The sequence below is a fragment of the Furipterus horrens genome, unplaced genomic scaffold (assembly GCF_987537825.1).
Source record: "Furipterus horrens unplaced genomic scaffold, mFurHor1.1.pri manual_scaffold_12, whole genome shotgun sequence".
Lineage (NCBI taxonomy): Eukaryota > Metazoa > Chordata > Mammalia > Chiroptera > Furipteridae > Furipterus > Furipterus horrens.
Window position 1 is genome coordinate 1,561,294 of NW_028327182.1, and position 24,334 is coordinate 1,585,627.

Below are 24,334 nucleotides of genomic sequence, written 5' to 3' on the forward strand. Positions count from 1 at the left end.
CTGTGCCCCGGAAAATCTTACAGTGACCTGTGCTGAGCTTAGTAAGCGTCCTCTGGCCAAAGTGCTGACACCTGAGCGGATGGGGGTGCGGGCGCGGGAGCATTCAGGGTGATGTTCCCGCCCATGTCCCCCCTCCCTTCCTGACTGAGAGGTGCCTGAGTGATCAAATGGTACATCTCTGGTTCATTTGTCGAGGACCTGCCCTCCTGGTTTCCACGCGGCCCCGCCGTTCTCCATCCCACCAGCTTTGCAGAAGCGTCCCAGCTCCCCCCATCGCTAGCAACACCTGCTAGTGTCTGTTGCTGTTTTTAAAAATAACAGCCACCTGATGTAGGAGCCAACCTCCGTTTTTAAATGAGCTGTATTTTAAGGAACTTCTTCTGCTTGTTTTTCAAGGGTCCCTAGTCCTCCCATAGGCACTGAGAAAAGCCGTTTTCCTTAACCTCTGCGGTATTACTTCAGACCTCTATTAATCCCCCCGGGACCCTCCCCTCTCTGGGAGGAGGGGGTCAAAGCCCTTGCAGCTTCTTTCTGTCCTCGGGTTCTGATTGGCTGGTCATTCTCATTTGCGTCTGGCCCAGAACAGTGTTTCTAGCGTCAGCCACAGCACAGAAGGGAACAGTTGTTGAGAGAGAGAGAAAGAGAGAAAGAAGGGAAAGAGAAAGAGCCTCTGGCCTCCCCACCCCCGTGCGTGGATGGGGCCGAAGACAGAGGAAGGGCATGGGCCAGCTCTCACCGCTTCGGTCAGCCCCTTGGGACAGAGGAGGGAACGATGTGGTTTCTTCACTAGTCCTCGGCTGCTTTCGCATGAACTTGCTCTCGTGGGCAGACATCGCAGGGTCTCAGCGAACAGAAGCATGTCCCTTTCTGGGCTTTGCAGGGCAACTGGAGAACAGACATCCGACTGACCGCTGAGCCAGGCGGGTGTGAACCGCACGGGGCCCACTCCTGCCCGGGGCTTTCCAGCTGACCCACGCGGTTCACACCCGAGCTGTTCGAGGGTCAGCTGCGTTTCTGAGTGTGGAAACATCCCTTACAGACAAATGAAGAAAACTTGGCTGAAAAAGCGTCCTGGTATCAGATGGAATTAGGGCCGTGTGTACCCAGGACGAGCTCCAGATTCTGGGGCTAATTCTGCTACGTGGGGGTCAGCGGAGACGCGTGGACAGTCAGGTGGGCACGTGGCCGGCGTCCGCCCGCCCGGGCCTGACAATAGCGAGGTGTCGCAGCACGGGGATGTTTCTACAGCGCTCACTGAAGGACAGTTGTGTGCACTTGCTTTTTTACTTATCAGCACCGTGCATGACACACACGCGCACTTCGTCCCTGCCCTGTGCCCGGAGGCTGCCGGGTTTAGAAGGGCTAACAAATGCACTGGCCGTCTAAGACCAGAGGCTCCTCGTGTGTGATGTAAAGGAACTTACTGATTTCATGTCAAAGCAGCCGGAGCTATGACTTAAGTCAGGGATCGGATTTTACTGAAAAGGGACAGAAAGAAAAGTTTTAGGGTTTGAGAGCCGCGTGACCTCTGTTGCGGGTGTGCAGCTCTGCTCCAATGAAACTTTCTTCACGGACACCAGACTTGAACTTCACATCCGTTTCACCTGACACAAAATGTTCTTCTTTGTATTTTCTCCATCATGCTAAAATGTAAAAAACTACCTTTAGCTTGTGGGCTGGACAAGCCCAGGCGGCAGAGCCAGACTGGGCCCCGGAGTCTCCCTTCACAACCTGGTGGGAGTCAGAGCTTCCAAGAATGTTTATTTTTTGATGCTGAGATTTTCATATGTGTAGGAAAACTTGGGTGCAAACAAATTAAAAATCGGTTCTAGCAGGTCGTTTCTGAATATTTAATTGATGAGGTGAAAATAGATACTTCCGGCCACATGCCTTGGTGTAATTTGGTTAGCCGCATGTAACGGCTTTAAGGAGGCAGAGACTTGGGGGGCTGGGTGAGCCTGCCAGACACGGGGGATGCCGGAGGGTGTTCAGACCCTGGCGGGCCACGGAATTCCATACCGTGTGCTCCTGCGGTCTGCACGTTCATTTCCTGCTTTGCTAAACGCTCGCTTCTGGCATTCCCAGAGGGTCATTGCCGGGGACAGTCATTTCTTTCTTTTTCCCTCACAAACCCTGTATTATACATTCCCAGGACCTGGCCCTTCACACCCCATTCCCTTTGAGTGTCTTTCATTCTGCCCTCAAACCCACTCCTTATCTTCTAAATTTAATGTGTTTCCATAAGTTCTGCACAGAAAAGGGGCCGCAATAGACCTTGATAATTCTCAAGTTTCTTCTTGCAATTTAATAGAAGGGGGTTTTACTGCATTTCAGAAAGTATTTTTAATATAAAAAAGGCTACTTTCTCCAAGTTTAACTTTATAATACAGTGGTAATACTTTAGAGAGTATGTCCTGGATCTAGAAGTATTTTTCTATTGAAAACAAATGGTTTTTCCCAAGTTGTGATAATACTGCATGCTAGTTTCACTGTTTCACTGCATGAATTGGGGGTGGGCACAGGTCAGACCACAGCAGCATCTCTTATTGAGACATTGCAATAATAATAATAATAATAATAATAATAATAATAATAATAATATAGCTATTTCATTAATTTAAAGGTTCATGGAAAGACATTCCTTGAACACAAAAAATTGTAACAGTTCCTGTCTGTGGTTAGTGAAGGGCAGTACAAATTGATGCAAAAAAGAGGTTGACAGCTCGATTAGTTTAGAAATGGAATTATCATTATTTTACTGAAGTGCATTCTGTAAGCCTAGCTGTTGCATGTGGCATTTTAAGCTTAGGGAGATCTGCCTAGTATTAGAGGCCGTCTTCAAACTTGAAGATGCTTCACTGACCTGCAAGGCGAGAACTTGGTGTTGACATTTTCGCTGAGCGGTTCTTCCTTTTTAAAATGGTTTGGAAGTTATAAATCTCGGCTCACGGCGGCAGCACGTGCCCAGGTTCCGTTCCCTTCCCCACCCAGGAGGCGATGATTGGCGGGGACAAATGCTCCGGCGTGGAGGGGATGCTCAGTGGTCTGCTTGTTCGGTATTTGAGAAGAATGTGACTTTTCGGGGGATTTAAAGAGAGAGCTTAGAGTATTGCCCTCTATTCTTCACGTATGAAAAAGCGGATGCTATTCAGAGGGAAAGAAAACACTATTTTTATATCTTCGGTTGGTGTTGATTGCAGCTCTAATACCGGATAGTCTAGTGTCTGCCAGCTGTTGCTGCAACAAGGTTCCGTATAAAAACAGTCCAAGGGAAAGACAGACTGGAAGCTGCTGATTTATTTTGCCTTCTGGTCCATGATCCTTGAGTTTTCTGAGAGTAACCTTGGAAGTTTATGCTGCATCGACATTAATGTAAGGCCTATACAGTGTTCCCTCACTTATCGTGGGTATCACGTTCCAGACCCCCCCGTGAAGTAGGAACCTTACATTTATTCTGCACTCTTAAACCTGCGTAACTTTAACAACATACGTATACAGTACCGCAAAATCCCGCAATATAGCGAAATTTCTGTGATAAATAATTAAATATAATATTTTTTAAATCCTGTGATATAGTGAGGCCATGAGAAGTGACCCACGATACAGAGAGGGACGACTGTATGCTATTTGTTCACTAAGCCCTTGCTCTGTGTCTGACACGCGTCTATGCGTTACATTAGCGAATCCTTTCTGCCATCCTGGGAGGTAAGTACGGTTATCCGCATTCTCTCTATGAAAAGGGAAAAAAAGGAGATTTCTAAGTGTTGAGGAATTGACACACGTCACCCAGGTTGCAATGAATGGAATTGAGTTTTCCACCTGAGTTTTCTCTGACTCCAGAGCTCCCCTTCAAAGCTCCCCAAAGCTCCCCAACTCGGTCAAAGCTGCTGTTGTATGCTATTCTGTGTGGGTGCGTGGTGAACTGGGAATTGGAACATAAAAAGTGTCAACATGACCGTGCTGGGTAGGTGTCCCCTCCATAAGCACTTAGGGGCAGTCAGGGCTGTTGGAGGTATTTTGGGAGAAGGTCATCCATACTGTTAGGGTTGTGAAAGCAAAGAGAATCCTGCGAACTTGCCCCTGACCTGTGAGCAACCTCACGCAGAAACATCAGCCCTTAGCAATTATTTGTAAAAAGTCTTGATTTTTGTCCTGAACCCGAACCTACTTACCCAGATGGCTGAGTTTTCCTTAATCTGCTTCCTTCCCACCAGAGCCAACCTTTCTAATGGTATTGAATGAGACTGGTGGCTTTTCACATGCTGGCAGAGCAGATGTGACCAAAAAGAAAACGACTGCATTATGGTTGACTTTTATTTTTGTATTTGAGAATCCTTTCCCTTTTAAGATGGAGCTGGTGGCTTTTCAAACCCTGATGCACCCTTGTCGCCGGGGGTTGGAAGGTAGGAGGGGTGGGGCTTGGGGACGGGAGGGTGACGTGACCTGTGTGTCTGGTCTTTGGGGGAGGGGGGTTGAATTTTGTCGCGTCTCTAGTGAGTTGGTAGCATGTGCTCTGAAACTGTCACAGGTTCACCACGTTGTCTGTTTCTGCTCTTCTCTCTCAGAAAGGAGGAAGGGGGAGTCATGCTCAGACCCCGGGGGTGGGAGACAAGAGGGAGAAGACACGAAAAACAATTTTGATTGCAAAATCCACTCCTTCTCCAGGGACAGCCATGTAAGCACAGGTGGGCCCATGTAGAGGCGCCCCCACCCACAGTTATGCTCCCCCACATGTGTGTGCACATGCAATACTTGCACACACATGCTCACAGTGCAGTGGTCACATGCGCACGCGCATGCTTGCACACGGGCTTGGAAAATCGGTCATTTAAAACAGGGTGCTGCCCACTTCAGCCCTGTGAGCCTGTGGGTGACAGCCGAGGCTGCACCCACAACAGGCGGCCCTGCTGGTGCCCATGGGGCCGTGCGGCTGGGAACACGCCCAGGAGGGAGCACCCTTTCCATCCGGTGCTTGTTGGGTGTTTTCTGACCAACCCAGCAAGTTAAGTTGCTCGCATTTCAAAAAGAGTATTTTCTTTTTTCCGTTTCTTTAAGCATCCACATCTTGCCCAATGTTAGCTACTCGCTAATTCTGAATTTCAACAACATTATCCACTCGTGCGAAGAAAGTACTTAAGAGCTTCCAGTTTGTAAAAAATACCTGTCTCTGTTTATTATTATTATTATTAGAACAATTTATTTCTTTTCTTCATGGGTATATCTTTCTCCAGCCAAGAACCAGAGTTTCTTCAAATGATTTTTTGATCAGAAATTTCTAGCTGGAAGAGGTGTAAAATAAGTTATCACTTGTGTAATTTTACCATCAGAGAAATACAAGGGAATCAAGGCACGATGGAGAGTATTTTTATGACAATAGCCTAACACATTCCTACTACTTGGCTATAAACTAACTGTTGGCATATTTTAGAACCAGGAATGTATGGAGTTATGAGATCATAGAGCAGAAAAATTCCCAGTGATTGACACCTTGTGGCTTCATGGCGCTCAGAGCGGATTCTCAACATGAAGGTTGGGCGGGAGGAGGGGACCCGTGCGTGCCAAGTGTTCCGTGGAAGCTAATTATGGTCCCGTGACCAGTTGTGCAGAAAGAAGAAAGCTGTTCATTCTGGTGCCTTAGAGACACAGGTGACTGGGCCCTCTTTTTTTTTTTAAACAAAGGTACCAGCATTCATTTTTAGGAAAACGCATCTCGTTTAAAGTGCAGACACAGAACATCGACACGTCCCCTCTTCAGTGTCCAGAAGAATGAGAAACTGTAAGGTTCTTTTTTCAAGAACACGAACCCTGAAAGGATGTCACCCTCCGAGACGGCAATAAGTGCGCTGTTTCTCGGCTTTCGTTTTCGCCGTTCTGCGCACCCTCACCTGAAATAGCTCTTAGGAAGCGGACGGTAATAGACCTGGTCGTTGAACGGACTGAGAGACGCCGCTGGAGACCGTGGCCGTGACCGTGGCCGTGGCCGTGACCTTGGCCTTGCACGAACGAGGTCCCGGCTGCGGCGCTGTCCCGTCTCGCGCCGCTAGAGGGCGCCCGTGTAAAGGGCATGGCGCCCCGCAGGCCCCGCCCAGCCTCGCGCGTGACGTCAGCGTCGCCATGGAGACCTCGCGCCACCGCGGGGCTCGGGGACCCCGCCCGCCCGGGCGCCCCGCAAGCAGCCGCCGCCCGTTGTGGCCTTTGTTTCCGTGGCGCCCGCGGGCCGCGCCGGAAGCGCCGGGGAGGAAGCCCACGCTTGTCTCGCTGCTGGTTCTGTGCCCGCGCGCGGCTCGGACCCCGGGGATCGCGTGCGGCGGCGGCGGCTTGCGGGACGGAGGGGACCTCGGGGACCTCGGGGACCTCGGGGACCTCGGGCGGGGGCGGGGCGCCGGGCGGGGTCTCTGTTGTTGCGTCAGCTCATGGCGCTTCCTCTTAGAGGGAAGGACGGGACGCCGTCAGGGTCCGCTCTGAGTGCGGAACGCGCGTGGCCCGTCCCCGGTTAGTCCCGCGCGCGTCCCTGCGCTCGGGGGCTCGCGCCCCGGCCCCGGCTCCACGTGCCCGCGGCTCCCGGGCGCCCTCTGGCCACGCGGCCTCCGTCGGAGCGCGGGCGGCGACCGCGGCTGCTGTTGCGCGCGGGGAGGCCGGGGGGCCGGGGGCGCGCGGGCGTGCGGAGCTCGCCGTCCCCGCCGCGCACGAGCGGAGCCTCCATCGTCCCGACGGCGGCGAAGCGTGTTCGCGCCGGTGCGGACACCGGAAACGGAGAGAAACGGAGCCGCGGGGCCAGGTCTGGACCTGACCGTGGTCGTGGCAGCTCGGCCTTGGGACCCAGGCAGCCCGAGCCCCGGGCACGGCTTCTCCATCAGCCCCGCGATGACAGTCACCTGGTCCCCCAGCCGCGGGGGCTGCGGCCTCACGCTCCGCCGCACCAGACACAAACCGATGCGACCAGGGCAATGTTTTTATACGGAGTTTGATGCATACACCGGCCGCAGCGGGAGGTTAGACCTGAACATTGATAGACGGGTGAGCGTCACGTGCCTTAAACTGGTGACCTCCTGAACTCATGACATACCAGTTCTTCTCGGGTGTACGGACATTGTGACGGAGGACAGTTTTCTCAGCGGAATGCTGGTCTCCGGTTCCCACAAAACGAAAAGCTGGTGACAAATCCCGAGAGGGCCCGAGACAAGACAGTGGGTCACAGGCCTCTGCAGACCTGCGGTGGCAGGCGCCCCTCCCTGCAGGTGACTTCACAGCGTCCTCCCCGGGGGACTCAGAGGCACGGCCCTGTCCCAGCTCCCCGTTGGCAGCTTCTGCCAGCTGTGCCCCAGTTCCCTGATGCTAATCCCAAGTATGCTCTTCACCAAAACAATTACGCTCATAAAACCCCTCTTCCCAAAGCGAGAAGGGGCACCCCATATACGACGTCAGCTCCAAATCTCCTTAGAGAAGAAGCCTGTTGGAATGGTGTTTAGGAACTACATACTGTGTTTTTAAAAAATTCTGTTTGTTTATATAGACCTACCTCAGTGCACCTCGCTTTCCTGCACTTAATGTGTTTTTTGTTTTTGTTTTTGCAAATTGGAGGCCAGACCCTCTACTGGCAAACAGATTACGCTTTGCTTCATTGTGGTGGTCTAGAACCAAACCCACAATATCTCTGAGGTGGGCCAGTGTTAGGTGTGCATTTGATTTGTACTGATTTGGAAGTAAAAATAGCTGAAGTGTACTAAGGACTTACTTTCTTCCAACTTACAGTTTTAACTCATCTAATCCTTAAAACAATGGTTATGGTCCACTGAGGCCCGAGAGATGAGCAGCAAAGTGGCTGAACTCCAACCCCAGGCTCTGCCCGCAGGGCAGTGCTCTCAGGAGACACTGACTCTCTGCCTTTGCTAAATTTAGGATCTTTTTGAAATAAGACCCCTTTCAAGGTGGCTGTCTGGGATTTCCTAACTTACCCCAGCCAAGGATGGTGGCAGAGCAGGGGCTGCAGCTCAGTACCCGCCTCCAGGCTTGTGACAAACTGCTGGCAGCTAATTCACGTCCCCTCTGCTGACTCTAATGCCCAGGAGGGCGGTGGGCATCCTTGGGAGTGTGTGTCTGTGCGCCGGGGTCCTGGCCAAGAAGAGGGGAAGCAGGAGCACAGTCGTGCATTCAAGGCCCTGCACGGTGGCTGGCAGATAGTAAATGCTCCATAAACACTTGCTTAACAGTGACTAAGGATGCGCAGGAGCACTTAGTCACCGTGAACTGGAGTGTAGAGAGAAGATAAGGCAAAGAGGTAGGTAGGGGAGGATACCTAATGGGGAAGCCATCATGCCGAAAACTACACAGCTGGGAAAGACAAAGCCCTGTTCTGAGAAGTAAAGAAGTTGGGGAATGTTTCAGGTTAGAGCATAGTCCTGCCTTCCATCCATCCATCCATCCATCCATCCATCATCCGTCCATCCATCATCCATCCATCATCCATCCATCCATCATCCATTATCCATCCATCCACCCATCCATCCATCATCCATCCATCCATCCATCATCCATCCATCCATCCATCCACCCATCCATCATCCATCATCCATCCATCCACCCATCCATCCGTCCAACCATCATCCATCCACCCATCCCTCCACCCATCCATCCATCCATCCATTCGTCATTCATCCTTCCATCATCCATCATCCATCCATCCACCCATCCATCCGTCCAACCATCATCCATCCACCCATCCCTCCACCCATCCATCCATCCATCCATCCATCCATTCATCATTCATCCTTCCATCATCCATCATCCATCCATCCACCCATCCATCCATCATCCATCATCCATCCCTCCACCCATCCATCCATCCACCCATCCATCCATCATCCATCCATCCAACCAACCATCCATCCAGCACATGCTTATTTAGTGTCTGGTGCTGTGTCACAGCTACAACTACTGTAGACGTGAAAGGCAGGTTGGAACCAGATTTTGAGGAGTCTGAGGTGCCAAGCTCAGGAAATGAACTTCAGCAGTGATGTTTTTCTGCGCCATGGAAAGAGATGTAGAAAGTTAACTAAGAAAGAGTAGGCTGATGGAATTAAACAGGGTGCATCGGAGAAAATGGAGGTCGGGTGAGAAAATTCACGAGGGAGAGAGAGAAAGAGAGAGAGGCCGAGGTCATGGTGGTGGTGGGGGGGTGTTGAAGGGAAAGGGGGCAGGAAAGGCCTGGGTCTGAAAGATGCTGCAGAGGCAGAATCTATGGCCACAATGAGACGGCAGAGACAATACCAACTCTTCGGGGGGCGGGAGAGCGTGGATGGAGAACCGCTGCCCCTGACGCTGGGGTTCTCTCTCTCATCTACCCTGTAGCTAATCTTGGTGGACTCTTCCAACACCTGACGCCCAACGAGCCTAGATTTCACAGACGGCAGGCAGGTCAACTGTCACTAACCCAGTGGAGCGAGGAGCATGCTTTTTTTGTTTTAATCCATAAATGGAACTTCTTTTTTTTAAGCTCAATTCTGAGAACCTCGGCTTTAAAAAGAGAGAACACCGTATAGACATGTAAAATCAGACCATTATGCAGAACAGGGGTTTTACATTTCTCTCCCTTTCTAACCCTTTGGTATCAGAAAGTGCAGGGCACCGAAAGGAAAATTCTCCGAGTACATCGGCCTAGAGCTGCCGTGTGGCCCATAAACTAGCTACGGAAATTCTGCGGCACCCCAGAAAGCATATTTTTTGCCAATCTGACACACACACACAAAGGTATGAGTCTGACTCGTTCACACCAGATGGCCGTTGCGTTGGCTGGTGCCACTTCTTCATGTGACAGTCTTAAGGGGAAAGGGGTCAGCGCCCCTGCCCAAATGGCCAGGATTGCCTGTTGTACAAATTCTTGGGGCACGCCCGCTGACGATCGCTGGCCTGGTGAGGAGAGTTCCAGTGTTTCTCTGTGACGCCTTCTGTTAGCCGGGCCGCACTGCAGCTGCCTCTAGACCCGTGGCAGAATGTGGGGGCTGGGGAGCCGGGCGTGCACAGATCAGTCTAGACCCATCTGGCTGGTAACGGGGTGTTGAAGGCTCCCCTGCTGACAAATCTTTTACCAGGGCTTCTAACAAGGAGCAGTTTTATAAATTCCAATTTCCCCTCCGGATCATCCCCCTTCTCTGGTGGGAGGCCGTGCGCCGGGAAGCGGTAAATGGAACCAGAGCCGAGAGCACAGGAAACAGCGCCGTTTCCGACACGGGGACCGGTTCTGGGCTTCCCGGCGCTGAAGACTGCGAGCTGAAGGCGTGCGTGTTGCTGGAGCCCGAGGTGACGTCCCCTCATCTCCTCGCGCGGGGCGGTGACAGCCGCTGCTCCGTGACAGCCGCTGCTCCGTAACAGCCCGCACATCCCTTTTATGTCCTCGGCATCCCGGGCTTGGAAACAGCATTGAAAGTTCACCGTGTTTCACTGCCCACTTTCCCGTGGACTTGTACCCACACTGTCCAGGCTGGATGGCCGTCTCCCCTGTGCTTTGCGTCTCAGGCGTGGGGGAGGGCCCTCGGTACCGGGTGGGACCCCGTGGGCTGGCAGGCTGCTCCTGCGGGTTCTAGTTTTGGTAACACGGGGCGGGGCAGGCGTGGGTGTCCAGTTGCTCATCTGGAAGACAATGCAATGATTAATAAGTAATAATGGCCCTGGCTGGTGCAGCTCAGCGGACTGAGCGCTGATCTGAGAGCCAAAAGGTCGCTGGTTCGATTCCCAGTCAGGGCACACGCCTGGGCTGCGGGCCAGGTCCCCAGGCAGGGGCGCGTGAGAGGCAGCCACACACGGATGTTTCTCTCCCTCTTCCTCCCTCCCTCCTCCTCGCTCTCTGTACATAAATTAAACCTTTAACACCAACAACGCACCCCGTGCGCGTCCTCGCTGCCGTAAACCTGCGTTTGTCCCGTAGTCGTTATCTGTCCCCCGGGCAGTAGCTGCAGACCTGCACCCACGTGCTGCGGCGGCTGGTCTGGCGTCCTGGAATGGAGGGACCGCTTCCTTGGAAAACCGTGCTTTTCACCCGTCGCAGACCTGACGCTGAGCGTCCGGCGCGGAGCCCGGCAGGCAGCAGGCTCGTCCCAAACGTTTGCAGGAGGGAAAAGGGAATGAACAGCACCTCTGGGTGCTGCGGGGTCCTTCTCCCGGGGCTGCAGTGTGAGGAGAGCCGTGCCGGTCACAGAGGGCTGGGAGGACGCCGGCGCGTGCTCCTTGTTGGCACCGTGAGGGGCAGGAGCGCAGTAGGCGCTCTGAGGCCGGGCGTGAAGAAACCTGCGTGTCTTGGGCGGGCTCAGTAACTCCCAAGCCCGTCTGCACACGGCTGCTGCCCGCCCCGCGTCAGGCGCTGCTGCCCTCGGGGTTCCCTGCTCCCATTTTTGCCCGCGGGAGAGAGTGCCTGACTCGGGTCTGTCTGCGCGTGCCGTGTGCTAGCGGGCACCTGCAGACCCAGTGCGGACCCAGGCCGCCGGGCGGGGGCGCCGTGTCACGCATGTAAAGGCGAACGGGGTCACGGTCGGCATCAAGGTGGAAGGGGTGGGGGTGACACAGACAGGAGGTTCCGAACGCCAAGGCTGAGGCTGTAGCTTCGGACGCGGCCCTGGAAGGCCCGGGCCCCCTCCCTGGCAGTGACTGTCCCTCCTCAGTGCCCCGTGCTGCCAAGCGTTGGCAGACAGAGTGAGCACTGACGACCATGGTGGGGCCTCGCGCCTGCTTCCTGCTTATCATCGACCTGTCCCAGAAATTTCCTTCCTACAACCGCAGCCACGGGATTATTTGGAAATGAGAGGTTGAGTGGGAAAACTCTCTGGGACCCCCACGGTGTTGCTTGGGGGACTAGGCCTAAGTCTTACGCACCCCGGTGTGTCCGAAAATGACCTTCAGCAGTGATGCGTTCTGCGCCACGGTAAGAGAGCGGAAAGTGAACTAAGCAAGAGTAGGCGGATGGGATTAAAGAGGGTGCATCGGAGAGAATGGGGGTCGGGGGCAGAGGGAGAGACAGGGAGCGGGGGCCAGGGTCCACGGGCGGGAGGGTAAGACCCGGCCAACGTGGTGGCGGGGTGCGGGGCTGTGCCCCCGAGAACCGACAAGGAGCGAGCCCCAGGGAGCCCCTGCACGGGGGGCTGCGAACAGCTGAGGGGGAGCCAGGAGCCTCAGACCCCCAGGAAGGCGGGACGCTGGGCCTCAGACATCGGGGGAGGTGCTGTCAGGAAGGCCGCGTCCCGCTGGCTTTGGGGTTGGGTCCGTGTGCTCATCGGGAACTGAACGAGGTCAGAATCAGCCAGGACCCCCGTGTCTTGTGTGGCGTGACACACACGGCGAATGAATATCACCTTGTGTCCCGTAGCCCGAGACAGAGAGCAATAGGCCTGCAATTATTCATGGGGACCCCGTTTACTGGAAAAATGGCGTTTAGCCTCAGAGTTCTTCACGCAGCATAGCAGGCCGACTGAGTATGGAAAGGTTGTTTGCAGCCTTTCCTTTCCCGTGACCGTGAGACGTGGGGCAGCCACGAGTGATTGGACATGGAGCACAGCCTGAGGGTGGGCCCACGGCGCTCTGCGTGTCTGAATCCCGGCAGTAACGGACTTTTCCTGACACTCCTGTTACGAAGGGTTCTGGTTTTGTTCCAACTGGAGGCGGAAGGGCTTAAAGGCTATCCTTACGGTCCTACCACGATGCGCCTACTTTCCTTCTGCCGTGACCCAGGTGGGAGGCAGCACACACCTCTGACCGCATCAGCCCCTGAAGAGCATCTCGGTGGCTCCGGCCGCGTGCTGACTTCTGTGGCCACCAGGGACCCTTTCTACACTCAGAGGGGGTGGGGGCGCGGCTTCCCGGTGCTGCCCCGCACACACCCTGTTATCAAAGTAAAGGGCTCTCACCGCCGAGCCTGTGGGTATATCACGTAGTCAACGTGACAGTTATGGGCTCTCCTCGCCTCACCCCGTCCTCCCGCACCCCCGCATTCTGACAAGCTTCTTACTGGGAACAGATGCTGGAGCCCCGGCTTTGAGGGTCCCCGGGAGAGGCGGGCGGGCCGCGGCCTGGGCCGGGAAGGGGCTACGTGTGCCGGGGGGCGGGGGGGGCTGCTGCCACGCCGGTGTAATTGCTGCTCCGCTGACCCTTTGCTTTTCTCTTGTAGGTGATGTGCCTTCAGGACTTTTTTGGTGATGATGACATTTTTATTGCATGTGGACCAGAGAAGTTCCGTTACCAGGATGATTTCTTGCTAGATGAAAGTGGTAAGGAAAAAAAAAAAGTTCAAAACCAGGGGAAATTCGAGGCAGCTTTCTAAAAGGAGCCGCGCCAGGCCACGGTGATGTCAACTCCAAAGCTACCAAATCAGTTTCAGACCCTGGCCCGGCACGGCTGCTCCGTTGCTTGGATTTCTTTGATTTTTTTTTTTTTTTTTAAATATAGAAAACAGATGAAATGATCATTGGAAAGGTTAAATCATTGAGAAGGGTCCATTACCAATGGCTAATTTATAACCGTTTAATAACCAAATTGATGTTCCATAGAACACCATGGCGTAGGTTTCTGCCATTTTAATTGTGTATCTTTCTTCAAATTTATACGTGAGAGATGCGTAATCATCCAGTTACTGGATGTGTTTCTCGGCTCTGCTTCTATGTGGCCTCCTTTCATTCCCTTTTCTTTTAAATGCTTCAGAATTGGAGAGCATTGCCATCTGGGGGGGGTCAGACAGAGGAGCGGAGCTTCCTTCCGTTAAAACTGGGGAGTGAACGAGGGGCAGTTGATAAACAGGGGGACACATCTTAGGGCGTCAGTGTCAAAGGTGGTGACGCGGGCCTAGTCCTTTCTGATACTGTGAGTGATCTCAGCATCTGTGACAGCGTGGTGGGGAAGGCTTTGCAAGAGGACGTCCCATGGAAGTCTTCCTTCTAATTTTATTGCGGGAATATTCCCTAATTACTAACAGTTCACACCCTGGCTGGCTGGAAATGATTTTTGAAGTGGTAATGAACTTGCTGCCTAGATAAATGCAAAGAAAACATGTTAGTGAGCTTTTGGCCAAGTGGAAGGGAAAGAGTATGCTGGAATACCGACATGAGAGGGCACATGATGTCATGTAATGTTCCTGTTCTAACAATGCTAATCCATATTCACATAGAGTGTCTAGATTATATACATATGTACATACCAGTTACATGCGTTTAAATGTACTCCAATTATTTCATCATTTATACATGACTCAGTGTTCAGGGAGGGATAAGAATAAGAAAGACCACCTCTTTATTGTGAAAACATCAAATGCCCAACAGAAGTATGATATGTGTGTGTGTGTGTGTGTGTGTGTGTGTACATGTGTGTGATTTGAAAGACTGAAGTTATTTTGGTTCAGACTTTTAGCAGGAAAAGTGCCTTGGTACTTCTTCTAAACAAGATTTTTCTGAATCTGTTCTGTCTTTATCTCTGATGAGCACAGATTTACGCAAGTATGTCCCATATATTGAGTCGCGGGGAGGGTTTCCCCCCGCACAGCCCTTCCTCAGGGTCAGGCGGCTTTGCCGTGTGTGGAACGGGGGCTGCTGGGGGTCAGGCAGACGAGTGGGTGGCATGGTCTTGAAATAAATGTTTGGCGTTGACCCCCCACGTACAGAAAACAGCTGCTTCTGACGGAACGGCCCGGGCGGCCAGGCGTGTTCTGGAATGAAAGCTTCATTTGCTGCTTTGCTATAGGAAACTGGTTGTCCAACCAGAACTGGAATATGGCTCAGGTCACGTCAGCAGGGTGGGCCCGGCCCCCACGACCCCATCTCTGTCCAGGCCCCACCCAGGGAGACCCGGCTGTGTGGGGCCTGGGCTGGGCTCCCCCTCCCGACCGTGGGACCCTGCGGCTTTTCCTACTCCCCTTCATGGGTGGGCGGGCAGGGCAGGCTTTCTGAACACACCGCAGAAAAATCCCAGGAAACCCCTTGTGATTTCCCATTAGAGTCCTTCTTCACCAAAGAGAATGTACGCAGGTCTCTATCTGTGTGTCCGTCTGTCTGTCTGTCTGTCTTTTGGCTGGCAGTCTGGCCCTTTGCAGGCCCACGTCTCAGTGTTTTGGTGAGAAGGTGAGAATTTCCCGTCCTTTCCCCAGCAAACACTCCCTGACCGCTTCCTGATGGGACGTCTCTTTGCTGGGTCACAGTGCCCTCCCCTCCCCTACAACAGACCTGTGGATTGGGGGGCAAAGGGGGTGGGGAATCTAAACTGAGATTTTATTTCCTGGGATGAACTAAACCCAGTGACTAAATTTGCACGTAGACTCGTGCTGTTTCCCTGCTGCTGGTATGGCGTCTCCCAGCGCTGATGGCCTCGCATGGGGATCTTTCTAGCAGCGCCCGGAGCGTGGTGTCGCCGCACTGAGCCATGGAGGCTTCCTTGGGCTTGATCCATAGTCGCTTCATAACGGGGTGTCGGCTGCGGGGACGGCCGTCTTCAGAACGAGCGCTCTCACCGGCTGCTTGATTTAAGGGTGCTGAGGAGCGGCCTTTGGCCGAGAGGCAGCGCTTCTATTTTCTTTTTCCGAGCTAACCCCCTCCCAGTGTGTTCGGGATTAGCAGTAAGCCATCCCCTAATTGCCGCCGGGACCGCTAGATCTCTCCAGCGACGGGAGGTCCTTTAGGGACACGTGGTCCCTGCAGCTCCGCGGGATCCAGGGCAACATTAGAAACGGGGAGGCACCTCCTTGCTTCCCCCCGTTTTCACACGGAGAAGGAAAGAGGCCTTCCTGTTTCCAGCTCAACACGCAACCGTGTTAGCAACGTCGTCATCAGGGAGGGGGTCCTGAAGGCACTGATTTATTGGCCCGTGTCCGGTGGGCGGGAGGAGATCTCTGTTCGAAGGCCCCCGCGGTGTCTCTGAAGGGAGGGGCGGTGTTCGCTGCGTCTCTGCCCCGGGCTCTGCTGGGGTCTGGACCGTTCAGGGTTAGCGGGGGCCCCTCATGACGCTGATGCGTGTGGACGAAGCCACAGCGGGGAGGCCGGTACAGGAGCAGGCAGGACAAGAGCCGCAGGGTGTTACCAGGACGGGGAGTCTCTAAGGCGCTAGCGTTGCCCTGGTACAAACAGAAAGTAATGCTCTGGAGCTTCTTATTTAGAAATAAGGCAGCGGTCCGAGCTTCGCGAGCGGCACTGCAGTGTCTCCAGGAGCCCCGTGAAGGGGACCACAGGCCACCGCAGGGTCCCTGGGAGACGGGGCTCATGTAACGCAGACACCCCAGACATCACCAACCTCTCGGGCCCTCAGACTGAGGCTGGCCAGTGCTGGCTGAAGCAAACAACTGAGATTAAAGGTGTCACCTGGAAGTGGCAGAGCGGGTATAGAAGCGCAGCGCGTGTCGTGGGGAAGCACAGAAGAGACTGCAAGACTTGAACTCTGGCATGGTGTCCTTGTAGGGTTGTAGCGTTCATTTCTCTGAAGTTAGGGAAGTTTGAAACCACGCTAAGACTTCTGAGGTCCACGCGTGTACATGTGCCTGTGCGCACGTGTGTGCACAGTGTCCTATCTCCAAGTCCCGCTTCTCTCTGCACCACAAACCCGTCTGAGCACGGGCTCTTCCCGGGCATGTGGTTCCAGGGAGGACATTTCCTCATGGACCCCGTGGTGCTGCGTCCCAGGCTCTGCGTGGTCGATGTCCCCAGGAATGTCCCATCCCAGCCGCCCCCTAGGGACTGCTGTTCTGAGTGAGGGGAGGCAGGAGCTGCCTCCGGCCACCCTGGCCCCGCCCCCTCCCTGCACCCCCAGCTCCGGGGGTAGGGGACATGGGGTTAGAAGCCAGGGTGGCAGGAGCGGCCCCGTGAAGGGCAGCAGGCTCAGGCCTGGCCCACGCTCCGTGCCCCACCCTGGGTGGTCTCTCCTGCCCACGCCTGCTTCCTCTTCTGTAAAACACCTTTTTTTTCCCTGGCTTGTAATGGACCCCAAATGAGACAATAAATGTCAACGCACGTTTGGAACTGTGTTCCTTATTACTCCGTGACTGATGGCAGCGAGGGGCACCCCCACCGGAACGGGCCTCCGCGTGGGCTGCAGTGGGGCCCCGGCCTGCGGCCTTGCCGGCAGAGCGTAATGGGAGGCAGATGTGACCCGGGTCTGCACTGCAGAACCAGAGGTGGCTGTCGATGGCCTTCTTCTGGCTCTGCGTGTTCACGCCTGCGGTGGAGGGAAGGGGGAGTTAAGGGTTCAGGGAGAGATGCACCCTGAGCTGGAGGGAATCTCTGGGAGATTAGGTCCAACCGCATGCAGAGCCAGCCAGGCTTCTGCAGCTCCCACTCTCGGGGGTCCCGGCCCTTACGTCCACGTCGGCGTGGGTCCCACCATTGGTGACGGCCCCCTGCTCTGGTCACCGGGGACCCTGGGCAGGTGTGCAGAAGCCGGGTGAAGACCAGGCCTCCCCACACCCTGGTTTTTGATTCACTCTGTCACGCAGGCATTTACTTACTCGGTACGCTAAGCTGACTGACCATGTGCCCGGTGGCGAGCTGGCCACAGGGGACTGTGGATGGGAACACGTCCCTGAAACGTGACCTTCAACATTTCTGATGTCTTAGAGGTCAAAGGGCAGCAGGGACGGCCCTGGAGAGTATCATGCTAAGTGGAAGAAGTCAGTCAGAGGGAGACAAGGACCATGTGATCTCATGTATGTATGGCATCTAAAGAGCGGAACAAACGAACAAATAAAATAGAAGCGCACTCATAGGCACAGAGAACTGGCTGGTGGTTCCCAGAGGAGACGGGACTTGGGGCGGGAGGCTGGGGAGAGAGGGAGAAGGACTGAGAAGCAGGGACTGGCAGCTACAGAACAGCCACAGGGATGTGAAGTCCAGCAGAGGGGACGGGGACAATGACATTATGATAACCATGTGTGGGTCCAGGCGGGTGCCAGAAATATCAGGGGGACACTTTAAAAAGTATACGATTGTCTAGCCACTATCCTGTACACCTGAAACTAATGCAGAATAAGAGTGAATGAAAATTGTAATTGGAAAGTAAAAATTTTAACAAGTTAAAAACAAAATACGTAAATAAACCAAGATGTCAAAGGATCTTAGGTACTGACCTTTGACCCCAAATACAAAACGTGAATTCTTGCTCTTGTGTGTTTTATCTCTTTGGAAAAACAATGTGATGGCATGACTAATGGGTCACAAGAGACTGACAATCCTTTGTAGGTTTAAATTTTTCATAGGATTCCATGGCCGGTTTACATGGGAACTGTGGGTAGAGCTCTTTGAGAGGTGCGGTAATTTATGCTGAAAAATTGTGTTGTTCCAACAGATGTTAATTCTAGGAAGGTACAGCTCTTATTTTTAAAAACCATTAGCGCTCGCCTACTGACTAATCGCCATGCTTCTGTGACATTTATTGTTGTACAGAAAGGCTGGGACGATCCGTCCTGAGCGCACTGATTTACAGAATGCAGCGTCATGTTTGAATAGAGGGTTTGGGGAGGTTGTTTTGTGTTTCAAACAGAGGACACACTGGCTGACATGCTTCCCCCTTGTTAGGGGGTCCCCATCCGCCTCTTGGGAAAACCGCGGGGTTCTGGAGGCTTTCTGCACCTCAGTTCCATCTTAGCTCGTGCAAAAATGTGAACTTCCCGGGGCCACGGCGCTGTTTCCTGTGTCAATCCACTGCCGAGCTGTGTGGACAGGGGGGTATTGCACACTGGAGACAGTCTGAGTCGGGCACCAGCTTGTTCCTTTGCTGTAGAGACAGAGGGTTCTGCACGTCAGGAGGTTGTATAACTCATGGAGTCGCTTCTTTACTCTCCCTTCTGGGTCCCATGGACACCTGAACCACTGCTGTGGGTGGACCCTACAGAGATAACGTTAAGAATGAATCCCGTGCTTGAAGAATCTTGGAGACCATCCGGTCACCCTCCCTCCCGACACACAAGCCCGCCGCACAGCATGACAACAACTGGTCACCTGGGCGCTTCCAACTTTGTGACAAGGCCAATCCTGTGGTCCACTAGTGCTGGCTCTTAACAAGCTTCTTTCTGATATTGAGCCCAAACTGACCTCTCTCTGGCTTGTACACGGGGGTCCTGATTCTTCTGTCGGGAGTGATGAATGCCACCCACCACCGTCATTACAGAAGGGGAGCTTCCCCTGAGAACGTCAGCGTGACCGAAGTCTTTCACCACACACTCTTCTCCATTCCTTCCCCTCTGGCCAAGAGTGTCCCTCGTCCCTCATCTTCCCCGCTCTTTCTGTCACCTTCCAAAGAAGGAAGAGTCTCTTCCTTCCTGAGGCCATAGTAGTGTTCTTGATTTTGTCTCCCCTCTGCTTGGGGGCTTGCGTCATCGGCCTCCCTTCCTGTCGTCTTAGTGGGCCGGCTGTTTTATCCCGGCTTTGCTGGGGCTTTCTTCACTGTGTGGCCACGCCTGGGTGTCTCCTGTCCTAAAAGAGCCTTCTGCCGTCTCCAGGACCTCATCACACACAAGTCCCTTCTGTCTCTGCTGGCAGCATTTGAAAAGTTACTGTCTCTGAGGCCTCCACCTCCTCAGCCTGGCTCCCTTTTTATATCGTCGGGTCAATGGCACATTGAAAACACAAGGGTTATGTAGTTGCTTTCATGTAAAAAAATTGCCTCCCACTTCATTTTCAAACTTGGGTAGCGGCAGAAGTTCTTTTGCTGCTGGATACTTAGGCAATCTCAAGACTCTCCTGTTCCCTCCTAAGACAGTAAAAAGTGTTGTGGACTTTTGTAGCTACTGATCACCATCTCAGCTTCTAAGCGAAAATGTCTCGTCTCAGCCAACAGTCGTTCTGAATCGAAGTTCTCTTTCCGTACCTCTCTGGGGTTCGAGGTAGCGAGTCCCTTCTCCAAAGGAAAAAGGTAGGGCTGATGCTGCTCTCCTTTTCACTCAGCTCTTCCCTGCGGGTTTGACCCTTTCAGGATCAGGGCAAGTCGCAGTGGAGTGGGTGACAAGGACGGGGAGGGGAGGTCTTTGCCTGACTGTGCTGGCGTGAGGTGGCTTCTGGCTCACTGGCCAGCAGGTGTGGTGGGAAGCCAACTTTTCTTAGGGGCCTTTTCATGGTTCTTCAGGGGCTCCCGATGGGAACTTTCCGCTCTTCTTCTTTGATGCCATCGGTTCAGTCTCCTCCAGCTTTGGAAGGTTTCCCCTCCGTCCTTGTTTTCAAAAGCTGTCCCTGTTGGCTTCACATGATTGTCTTGGGAAGAATTTAAATGAGGGTCAGGCCAGCTTACTCCATCAGAGCCACCAAAACACTCCTATGTCCTTTGCCCCAACGACGGGCCACTCAGTGCAGCCAAGTCTCCTGATTCTGCAGCCAAAGAGTCACGGATGAAAGTCAAACACGCGGACACCGTCTCCTCGTTACCTGCAGCCACACATCTCCCCGGAAGGCGCCAGCTGACCTGGGGAAGCAGCTCCCCTCTTTTGGAATAAGGGGGTTCACAGCACAGCTTTCTCTAAAGAAAACCTTCTTACCAATCTTTCTCTCGAGTAACTTCAGCCTTTTACACCTTTGAGGTGGGATGGAAGACTCAGGCATGAGATCTTTTGTTTCTGTCTACTCTGAAATGTAGAGAAGGAGATCCGTCTCACAATGCACTTTGGTGTCTGATTCATATCCCCTTGGAGTCGGGGTCAAGTGTCTTTCTGAAATCCTATGACATTTGTGACTGCCTTCCGCACCTACTGCGTGTGTAATGGTTCCACTCGACAACGGCAGCTGTTCTCATCTCCTCTCCCTGCTTCCACTTCAGCGTCTTCGTGGCATCTGAGGTTTTTGGTGGTTCCCTCCGTGAACGTCTCTCCCTATTGTCCTTCGTGGGGCTTCACCGTCCTGGGCTTTCGCCCGCCTCTTTGACTGTTCCGGTCCTTTGTCACGTTGGTTCTTGTGCCACACACCCCTCAATAATTGTTCCCTAAGATTCCTGCCTCAGCCCCTTTTTCTACTTAATTACCCTGCTCCTAGCCAAGTTCATCTACCTTAATGGCTTCAGCAATGACGGTGATGGTAGACAGTGACGGTGACAAATGGCAACCAGATGGTATGCAATAAGCGAAGCCTTTGAAGTGTGTATAATTTTCCCAATTTTACAATTAAGGAAATTAAGGCTTTGATGATAAATAATTTGTCCAAGGCCACACAGCTAGTTACTGCTGAAGGCAGAGTTCAAAGCCAAGTGCGTTTACATCTGACAGCACACTCAGTCCCAGGCCCACCTCCTCTCACTTCTCCGTCTCTCTCGCTGGCTCTTCTCTCGCGCTCCAGAACCCAAGTTCCAGCTTTCGGCTGTGAACGTCCTGTGGAAACTCCACTGCCCCCGACATGCGGCGCACCCCCCCGCTGAATGCGCTGTCCTCCCGCCAGCTCCGTCTGGCCTCTGTGCTTCCGGTGTGAGCTCACGGCCTCGGCGTGCTCCCCGCCACCGGGGCCACCTGGCGCGGAGCTCCGTGTTGTCCCCGCTTTTCAGTGCCACCGCCGACATCTGAGGCCACGACCGCTGGCTTAGACTGTTCTAATGACGGTTGACCTTGCTGTCTCTCCGCTCCGGGTCTGCGCGGAGACCGAGGCTCCCCGGTTCCCCGGGCCAGGCTCTGCCCTGTCCGACACCCCCCGGTGAGCCGTGCCAGGGCGGCCAGACCTCCGCTCTGCTGGGCCTTCCCTGCTGATGCCATCGCTTCATCCTTCCCCCACGCCCGAGCCACCGCAGTGTGTGCCGGTCCCCGCAAAGCCGTCTATTTCCAGTGGTTCTGTCTTTGCTCCCACTGTCCCATCAGCCCGGAGCGTCCCCCTTCCCCCCTTCCCCACCCACTCGTGTCCCTGTTGCCTTTGGAGGTTGAATTCTAAAGTTGCCTTCTTTGTTCTGCCTTCCCCCATCTACTGGTTCCAATCAAGTACTGATTTCTCCTCCTTTTGGGGGGGGGGGTACGGGGGAGCAGGCAGCGGGTTTACTGAGGGGGAAAACGGGGAAGGGGTGGAGGGGAGAGGCAGCTCCTGGACTGACTCAAGGGCCCGTTAGGAGCAGTGGGGCATGGGGACCTCTGGTCCTCCTCGTGGGCCCGTAGGAGTCCCCTCTTCTGCTTTTTATAAATATGTACGTCTTGTCATTCTCAGAGAAGCTCTGTGGCGTTGCTTTTCACATAAAGAAGCCAAGGAAGGAGGAGTTAAGAAACCACGCAAGGCCACATCCCCAGCGGGCAGCGGAGCTGGGGTGGGAAGGGCGTCCCAGCCCCTTGCTCTCCTCTCACTTAATTGCAGGGCTCGCGGTTGGTCCTGTGTGTGTCAGTCCCCGCACCTCAGGCTGCTGTCACAGCGCCGAGTGTAGCCAGGGGCCTGCGACCGCCGGGCAGCAGCAGATGCAGAGAGAGCTCGCCCCGCCTGTCCAGCCTGCAGATGCCTGAGGCTGGATACTTCCCAGAAGTTGTTTTTCCAGGCTTCTTGGGCAGAGTTCCTGCAACTGTTTCTCTTAAGACTACTCCGCTCTCCGGGCCCCCTTTCTCTGGATACTTCATGGTCAGCAATATCCTCCTTAAATAAACCCAGAACTGAATGCCGTTCCCTTTGGGGGTTTCGGGTAGCACAGAGAATATAAACGTAGTTAATAGGAGCGTCAAATTGTTCCCATGCAGCCTAGGATTGATTGCGGGTCCCTAAAGCGGCCGCCCAGCAAGGCGGGCTCGCGGGTAGCCGCGGCCAGGTGCACGCGCTGGGGCTTTCTGGTGGAACATCAGGCTGGGCTCTGTTTCTTGAATTTGCCTGTTTGAATCTCCACCCAGCCCTTTAGTTGTATTCGTGCCAGAGAGTCTCTCATTCACTGTAGCCATTAATTCTGCTCACGTAAGGACCTTCAGCAGCCAAGTCCTGCCTGCAGATACCTAAGGGCCGAGGGTGGAGTTGAAATCGGGTCTGAGCGATTTCCAGGCCCGGGCTCTCCCCACCTCGCTTACGCTGCTGGGCACGTGTGTGGCCAAAGACCCGTAGCTTAGCTGCCCGTAAAGCTCTCAGGCGAAAAGACAAAGAAGCGAAAAGCAACGATAACCTTTGTATGTCTCCTCACGAGTACAGGAGGGGACAGGCAGGACTCCGGTCTTTGTGTGGGCTCACAGGCACGTGCAGGCAGGGCTCGTTCCTGTCTTAAATCCGCCGGTTCATTCCCCATGCTGTGCAGCGTTCTTGAGGCTGAAGCAGAGGAGGTGTGGCTCATTTGGTTGGGACATCGTTCTGTAAACCAAAGGGTCGCCAGTTCAGTTCCCAGTCGGGCACGTGCCTGGGGTGCAGGTTCAGTCCCTGGTCGGGGCGTGTACGGAAGGCAGCCGATCAATGTTTCTCTCTCATGGATGTCTCTCTCTCTCTCTCTCCCCTCCCTTCTCATCTTTCTGAAATCGATAAGCATATCCTTAAATGAGGACTAAAAAAAGCAATTGTGTGAGGGACTTACCTTCACGTTTCCCTGGGCAGAATCCCTGTGAAGTCATGAGTCCCACGCTTCTTGGATGGAGACGTAACACAGAGCGAAGAAGAGTCTCTCTGTGTTCACATGGCTCTTAATGAAATCGCCAGGACAAAGCCGCCGAAAAGCAGCTGCTTTGGGGAGCCATGCGTGCAATGGGACCAGACGGGTCCACCCCTGTGAGCGTGGGGCGGGGACCGAGGAGGGCCGGCCTTTGCCAGGGCTCAGGGGCCTGGCATCGTGTCACCAATGACGAAGTCCGGCTCTGCGTTTGTTCAGTCATGAAGGCACTCAGGCCCAGCTGACCCAGCGACTGCCTTCTGTCCGCTCGTGGGCTTCCCGCCACCGCGACAGCTGGGCCGTCTCACGGACGTGGCCGCGGAGCTCCCTGCCAGCGCCCGAGACGGCCGCCCCTGCAGCTTCCGAGCTGATTAGCCCTGGAGGAAACAAAAATTCCTCTTTCGTAGCTTTGCCTCTTGACCTTAGTGCCGACTTAGTGCCTTTGGAAGTCAGCGGGCTGGTTTGCACCGGGCTGTATCAGAGACCCGTGGAAAGTGGGTACTTTGTCTTTCCTCCTCAAGGGAGATAAAAAGTGACCGCATGCAGTGCGTTTCATGAAAATCAGGATAACCTAATGTTCTGAGTAAGACGTTTATGGGCAATTAACGTGAACGCAGTTTATTGTACGGCAGGAGCCTGGTCCTATAGTCCATGCGTGTCTGTGCATACACTCACTCTGACTAATGCTGAGCGAATTTCTACGAAGAGGCAGGCACTGTTCTGAGCACTAGGCAGAGAAGAGTGCTTGTGCCGTGAACCTGCTCGCCGAGGAGTGGAGGAGCTTTAATAAGCGAGGACATGAGCCAAGGGCAGCGCATTGGAAGGT

General features: G+C 54.0%; 1 protein-coding gene across 2 annotated transcripts in view; it reads left to right on the forward strand.

Annotated features, from left to right (window-relative positions):
• The window catches only part of DCLK1 (doublecortin like kinase 1), a 211,403-nt gene that overhangs the window by 87,323 nt on the left and 99,746 nt on the right, over positions 1–24,334 (forward strand). For both annotated transcript variants that reach the window (XM_090257975.1, XM_090257976.1), the window contains exon 3: positions 13,151–13,250. In XM_090257975.1, the coding sequence (XP_090114101.1) occupies positions 13,151–13,250 (100 nt within the window). The remainder of the gene's footprint in view (positions 1–13,150; positions 13,251–24,334) is intronic.